The sequence below is a fragment of the Physeter macrocephalus genome, chromosome 12 (genome assembly GCF_002837175.3).
Source record: "Physeter macrocephalus isolate SW-GA chromosome 12, ASM283717v5, whole genome shotgun sequence".
Taxonomy (NCBI): domain Eukaryota; kingdom Metazoa; phylum Chordata; class Mammalia; order Artiodactyla; family Physeteridae; genus Physeter; species Physeter macrocephalus.
In genome coordinates, this window is record NC_041225.1 from 17,824,131 (window position 1) to 17,832,052 (window position 7,922).

Consider the following 7,922-nt stretch of genomic DNA (forward strand, 5'->3'; position numbering starts at 1 on the left):
CCCGGACCGGGGCACGAACCCGCGTCCCCTGCATCGGCAGGCGGACTCTCAACCACTGCGCCACCGGGGAAGCCCTCCCTGCTGTATTTTCTGACACCCCGTGGTTATTTCTCTGTACACCAGTGGACCTAGGCAGTTCGCTTCATATAAATAAATGCTTGGTGGGCAACATCAGTAGCATTGGGGGTGGGGTACAGTTATGGTTTAGGCATCTTCAACCCTGGAATAATACTCTTAAGGTCATTTGAAATGCCTTACTCACCTCCAGCGCCCTGATTTCACTTATGAGCACTGGAGGCGAGTAGAACTAGAATTACGAGATAGGAAAGACGCCCTTTGGATGCGATCTTCTGACAGAACAACCATATGATCCCTTTTAGAAAAAACCAGAAGTTTTCTAACTCTTGCCTGAAGGCTTTAAGTTTTCTCAAATAGATCATCCAAGTCAGAAAAGTTACTCTCTGAAAACATCAAATCATACAACTTCAGGGTCTTATGTGCAGTGAAATAGTTTCTGGGTTGTCCAGATTCATAGGAAAAATTCATTTTGGCAGGTACATATGAAGAACACAAGTCTTTCTGAGAAGGGATGTGATCCTGGGACCAAGCCAAGCGTTGGCCAGGCTAACAAGGGAGAAATATGCAAACTTGGGTGTTTTTTTTTTTAAGGAAAAAAACTATTACCACCCACTGACTCCATTGCCTCTGGTTCCTATTCAAACTTTAGGTCTAAACTGAAATATCAGTTTATCCAGGGCTTCCTCCCAGTCAGACATGATTGGCTGAGGTCATAATTTATTGGGCGATGAGCACTGGATTATATAAACATTTTTGCCTTTAACAGACCCAGCCATCCTTGTAATAGATTTTATAATGACCCTAGCTATGCTGCCCCAGTGATGAAGCTGTGGTACAAACGTCATTTGGAGGAACGGATCTCTTACCATTGCATCTGCTTTATGCTTCATTCGCTTAGCTTCTTGCATAAAATAATCTGCACTGCGTGGCCTATGAGGAGAGAGTGATATGAAATGTCATTACTGTGCAAGTGCAAGATCTTTTGAAAATATTCTTTCCTTTGCTCACACTTGAAGCACAATTTCAAGACTCTTCTTAAGACGGAATCAAAGTATTTTTCTTTTTTTTTTGCATTTCCGAACTACTGTAGCCTATGTGTAAAAGACTACGATTATATTTCTCTCAAGTTAGCAACTCAAAACACACTTAATACATGCAAATAAATATATACATTTACAGTGATTTTTAACATGGATCCCCAGTACCTTAATTTGCGAAACAGATTTTTTATTGCACGTTAAGAAAACAAGTGCAAAATCTTATTTCACAGGTTATTTACACAAAACAATCCCTTTTTAATGTAAAGATGGCAAAGATACCTCATAATAATTGTATGGATATGTACAGGTGAGTATATTTCTGTACCCTTATGAAAATCAGGGTTGTTTGTATGCATAAATGATACCCAAAGTTGCTTGTATCTCTATATCTAATTATTTTAAAGCTTTGCAATGAAAAATGAAAAGAGGTGCTGCTATATGATTACATTCCAGTTGTAATAAAGTTAATTGTAAAATGATGTCTTCCTTGTCACAATGCAAACATGGCATGTATTCTCTCTAGTTCTGATTAACTGGCTGGTAAACATTAACACCAGACATGGGCATTATTAAAACAATGACCCTGGCCAGTACTGACTCTGCTGGGAGATGAAGGGAATTCATCCAGAGATGGATCTGAGTGTGTGACATGACCCCGAGTTACACTAAACTACTCATCAGACAGCAACTTTAAATGCTGCATTGGATAGATTTTTAAAAATCTACATACATTAGGTACCATCAGCATAAACTTGTTTTGCATTATGGGTCTTTATCTAATCAATAAACTTGACCTGTTCATGTACACACCATAAGCCAGGACCCCCTGAATGGGAGATAAGATGTAAGTAGTAATATTAATCATGAACTGTTTAACCTATTTAACACACTTATTTTGAACTGCCTTCTTTCAGCTAAGGGGTCTTTTCCCCAATGCAATATTAGGTAGTCAGAGCATGCTTTTACCCTAAGGGGTCAAAAGGCTTATTAGAAAAATCACACATACCATGTCAATGACATTACCATCCAAAACTATAATCCTCAGTTGAATGGTTTTAATCAATTAAACAAATAAACAAACCGGGATCAAAGCAAATACTTAATTTTGAGTCACAAATCACAGAAGCAAGAAAAAGACCTTGGTTTCCTGTCTCTTTTTCCGCATAAAATATTGTCAGTACTGTGGTAACATGCTGGGAATTTTCAACTTTTCCAACAGAGAAATGAGGCACATGGCTGCAGGATTTCCCTGAAGTGCATAATGAAACTCTGTTTCTCGATCGTGAGCCCTTCACCATTTTTCCTGCCACGCAGGCCTGGACTCTTTCATTCATCATGATGGGTCTTCACTGGTGGGTGAGGCCTGAGGTTTCCTTCAAAGGAAGGCCCTGCTCTGACCGGCTCTTCTTGCTCTAGTTTATTTCCTCAGTGTTCACGCTTCTTCCATTTGAATGGCGTCTTAGTTGACTTTCACGACGGTTTATTCTTCTTTGTCCACATATTGACCTTTGAACACATACTGGCTATCTGTGGGGTCTTTGATGCCGACTCTGGCAATTTACATGATTTTTGTTCTTGTTTTTGTTGTTTAATGGACTGACTTAATTTTTCTGAGCAGCTGTAGGCTCAGAGCAAAATGAAGTGGGAAGTACGAAAAGTTCCTGGCTACCTCGTGCTTCGGCATGTGCACGGCCTCCCCCACTACCAACATCCCCAGCAGAGCAGCACATTTGTTACAATCGATAACCCTAAACGGACACGTCATCATCACCCAGGGTCCACAGTTTACACTTGGGTTCACTCTTGGCGTTGCACATTCTGTGGGTTTTGAGAAATGTATAATGACACGTATCCACCATTATAGTATCATACAGAAGAGTTTCATGCCTTAAAAATCCTCTGCAATACCGTTCGTTTGTCCTTTTGCTGCATGCCCCAAAGCAGAAGACCAGACCTACCTCTGCCCAAACCCAGATCCGACTCCTGAGCTTCAGATGGGGTCCTGGAGCCTATCTGTTCAGGACAAGAGTTCAGGCATCTCCATCCATCTCTCTCCCACTGTTATCAAATGCTATGAATGCCCCCTTGTAAACATCCCTTTCTTTCCCCAATGACCATATCCACCAAGTCTAGGCTTTCATCACCTCTCCTGGCCTCTAGTTTCACACCCATCCAATCTATTCTGAGCTTTAACCTTTGACCAATGTTTGTAAAACGTGGCTTTCATTATATCACCATCCTACTCACAGACCTAAAATCCATCTCCAGGGCCTATGAGATCCAATCGCAGTTCAGGTCTCCAATAATCTTGCCTAACCTTCTTAACCGTACCACTTACTCACCAAGTCCCTCAACCACAGCCAGAGCGGTGTCCTCACTGTCTGGTTGACATGGCATCGCTGTCTTAGAAGCTCTGCTCATCCTTTCCGTCCTTCCTGGAACACTCACCTCTCTGCTCATTCATTAAGTGCTTATGACGAGCCAGATGTTACTTGTCCCTCAAATTCTTAGGCCATAAGGCCTTCTTGGTAATTTTGGTCCACGATCAGCTATGTCTTTCCTGATCTCAGATACCACTTCTTGTTTACACTTCACTTCCAGGCATTTAATTACCTTCTGAGCTGTCCTGGGCTACAGTCATTGCATGTATGCAACTTTGCAGCTGGACCATTTTCAGCGGGGGCCCTGTTGTAGATCTCTTTGATCTTCCCCACTTTGTAGTTTTAGGTACATAGTAGAAGAGAAATGACCCTCCCCCTTGCATTCATATTTTGAGTTTCAAAGAGAGAGAGAGAGGGTTGACTTCTGATGGGGTGCAGCCTTGAAACCAATGAGCCAGAGAACATCTCCATGGCAACCTGAAATTCTCCACATCATTATCTGTCCCACACTCCAGTATAGGAATTTGGTCATTTTTCTCTTGCCCTGTTTTTTTGTAGACCTCGTCACTAACGGATCATCATTTTTTCAAATGCATTTCGTTTTCACGAAAGAATTACTTTGGTAATAAGCAAAGGCATCTGTTAGCCTTCTTAGTTACCCCTGGGGTGGCAGTGGCACCTAATTCCTAATACGGGTACCTTAACCAATGCTGTTTTTACCTGCAGCATGTAAATGTATTTTTAAAACCTGAGATGGAAGCTGAGTCACAAACTCTCACCATAGTGTAGGTGGGTAAGTAACACATCTATTTTCTGACTACATCACAGCAGCTACAACATTAACCTGAGATGCTGAAGAAATGTACTATCAGGGCCTGTTTAGGATCACATAAGAATTCTCATCTTCGCATCTAATGGAGGGCTTATTACACTAAGTCACTGAAGATTGCCTGATGATTGGCCCATTTTTTTTTCCTTTCAGGTGACTTCTAGAGCCACACTCCTAGATCAGATCATTATAAAGGCAATGGGATGATGGGATGTCACCCAGATTGTCGGGCAAGGCAGTGGACACGTGCTGTCATGAAGGCATCACTCCGATGGTGACCTTCAAGTCAGCAGGAAAGTAAAATTGCTGTCACCACCGTGGCAGTTACAGAATATAACACGGCACAGGCACTAAAATGAATCTAATGATCGCAGCGTTCAAACTCATTTTTCATGGAATCGTCTTTCTTTTCTTTCACATGGAAAACTTAGAGTTTTGCTTTTCATTGTGATCATAACGTTCTTCACATCGTTTCTCACAGCGATGGTATCTGATGATGATACATGAGCAACCCTAAGAAAAGTACAGTTCAACATCATGCATGTAACTAACCGTGTCTCTGGGGCTCTTCAGAAACTGGGCTCGAGTGATCCAAAAGCCAAAGCCGAGCCATGTGTATCTCTGTTATAAGAGCTCTCAGCAGCAAAAAAAATGGGAGCACTTGATCCAGAGGGAACGCGTCCTCCTCATCTCCTGTTGCCCCCACCTACACAGGAGCCACCTTAGTTCTAAGCAGCGGTGGGGGCTGAGCTGCCCTAAAATTTCTTCTGGCACCGGCGTATTAGAGCAACCTCGCTCTTTGTTCTCCTTTGTGGCTGCGATGGAGTGGAACGCTCTCCCGCGGAGAGGCTGGCAGGCTGCTTTCTGTGATTCCTACCTCTGGGAAATGCACCTCCTGAGCAAAACCAGCCTGTTTTGTGAAAACTGGCAGAGATGGCGAACTCAACGTGTCTGAACAAACGGGTTCCTTGGCATAGCAGAAGTGGGGATCATTTTCTTAGGGAAGTTGAAATCCAAATCAGACAACTAGGCAACTGCACACCAAATGAATTCGTCATCTGATAGCCTGTCAGCTTGTCATTTAATAAGTCCCCGAGGTGTTACTGTGGCCCAAGCTGTGAGGTACTTTCTTTACCAAGAAGAACGCGTAAGAAGTGAGGTAATTGTTTTTCACGCACTGAGTAAGTGAATGCTGTTGATGAGGGCACTGCACAGCCAGGGACCCCGGTGCTGCCGTTGGCTTTATGAGTGCCTCCCGCAGGAAGCAGGAAGACTGCTTTCGGCAGCAAGGATTCAAATGCAGCTTTTGTTTCTATACCCTTGATGCTGGCTGGGACCCTCGAGTCCCTGGCTTCTCAGAAGCATAAGCAATCACTCATTGTGTCTCCTACAGGCCACAGGCTCTTGCAGGTGACTCCTCTCTCGGCCACACATAGAAAACGGCGTGTGCTTTCCAGGACACACAGGCTAAAGGGCAGGTTTTTGTCACGTGAGCATAAGCAACTTTCTATCGAAATGGAAACACATCAGTTTGATTGTTGTTCTTCTCGGGTGTGATATTTAACAAATGAATTTATTTACAAAACAGAAACAGACTCACAGACTTAGAAAACAAACCTAGGGTTACCAAAGGGGAAAGAGGGGGGAGGGATAAATTAGGAGCTTGGGATTAACATATACACACTCTTATATATACAACAGATAATCGATAAGGACCTACTATATAGCACAGGGGACTCTACTCATTACTCTGTAATAACCTATATGGGAAAAGAATCTGAAAAAGGATATATGAATATGTATAACTAAATCACTTTGCTGTACACCTGAAACTAACACAACATTGTAAACCAACTATACTCCAATATAAAATCAAAAATTAAAAAAGGACTTCCCTGGTGGTGCAGTGGTTAAGAATCCGCCTGCCGATGCAGGGGACACGGGTTCGAGCCCTGGTCCGGGAAGATGCCACATGCCGCAGAGCAACTAACCTCGTGCGCCACAACTGCTGAGCCTGCACTCTAGGGCCCGCGAGCCACAACTACTGAGGCCCGTGTGCCTAGAGCCCGTGCTCCGCGACAAGAGAAGCCACCTCGGGTTCGAGCCCTGGTCCGGGAAGATGCCACATGCCGCGGAGCAACTAAGCTCGTGCGCCACAACTGCTGAGCCTGCGCTCTAGGGCCCGCGAGCCACAACTACTGAAGCCCGTGTGCCTAGAGCCCGTGCTCCGCGACAAGAGAAGCCACCGCAGTGAGAAGCCCAAGCACCGCAACGAAGAGTAGCCCCCGCTCGCCGCAACTAGAGAAAGCCCGCGCGCAGCAACGAAGACCCAACGCAGCCAAAGATAAATAAATAAAATAAACCATGATAACTGTAGAAAAAACGACTGATACAAAGAAAAATTAAACCAAAAAGGTAAAATCATTTTACAAGCCCTTAAAATGATCAGAGAGCTCAGATTTCAATCAGGGAGATCTAAAAGGCCTCGTCCCCAACTCCTGCCCTCCCAACACCCCCAGCCAAGTCCTTTTTTTCCCTTTCTTTCTGTTTTGGTTAGAAAAAAATAAAAACCTGGCTGAGAGGGGTTTCATAAGTGAAAAAATTCCATATGAAGAACAGAAAGGCACAAGAATGGTGTATCAGGAAAGGTGGGGTCCAGCTTTGAAGCAACTGGGAAGGGGAACCCCTCGGGAGAGGAAGAACGGCCACAGCAGGCCCTCCGTGGGCGCGCCTCGCCTTGACGTAACACCGCCTACTCAAGGATTTCAGTTGGTGTCCTCTCACTCAATCGTCTGGCCTTTCACGTACGGGAATCTTCCACCCTCTGTAAAATTAAAACCCTTCTGGCTACGAGGCTGCTGAGCATCATTATATCGCAGAGGCCGACTCGCTCTTCCTGCCCCGCCAGCCACGTCTCACAAGCCAGGGCTTCAGCCCCGCGTGGCGAGGGAGTCTTTTCTCGGCGTAGGGAGGTTTAAGCAGTAGGGCTCCTGGTATTGGTGCCACGGGGACAGATGGGACGTTTGGTGGTGTGGCTGAAGGTGATGATCGTGACTGACTCCTCCTTGTGAAATGTGGGCAAGAGACAGCACATCCTTCTGGAAACAGCAGGCAGGGCTGGCACCCGGGGTTCTCTGGCTCCCCGGCACAGCAATATGGCACGTGGGAAGACAGGCCAAGCGTTTCACCACTCAGCTCTGCTCCGACGTCTGTACTGAGGACTTCGTGACACAATTGTTCCCTGGATTTTCCAGCGCCAAGAACTCCCCTGTCACTAACTATGACACCAAGTAATTTACAGCTCACGGCTCTGCCCTAATAAGATCCATTTCTAGGCTTTGAGTTGAATCAAGTGCTGTCACTCATGGACATAAATCCTTACAGATTTTTTTTAAACAAAAGTTTGGTCGGGCTTCCCTGGTGGCTCAGTGGTTGGGAGTCCGCCTGCCGATGCAGGGGAACCGGGTTCGCGCCCCGGTCCGGGAGGATCCCACATGCGGCGGAGCGGCTGGGCCCGTGAGCCATGGCCGCTGAGCCTGCGCGTCCGGAGCCTGTGCTCCGCAACGGGAGAGGCCACAGCGGTGAGAGGCCCAC

General features: G+C 45.3%; 1 protein-coding gene across 1 annotated transcript in view; it reads right to left on the reverse strand.

Moving 5' to 3' along the window:
* The window catches only part of AFF3 (ALF transcription elongation factor 3), a 586,002-nt gene that overhangs the window by 17,930 nt on the left and 560,150 nt on the right, over positions 1 to 7,922 (reverse strand). Inside the window, exon 17 of the mRNA XM_028496803.2 lies at positions 945 to 1,008. Within this exon, the coding sequence (XP_028352604.1) occupies positions 945 to 1,008 (64 nt within the window). The remainder of the gene's footprint in view (positions 1 to 944; positions 1,009 to 7,922) is intronic.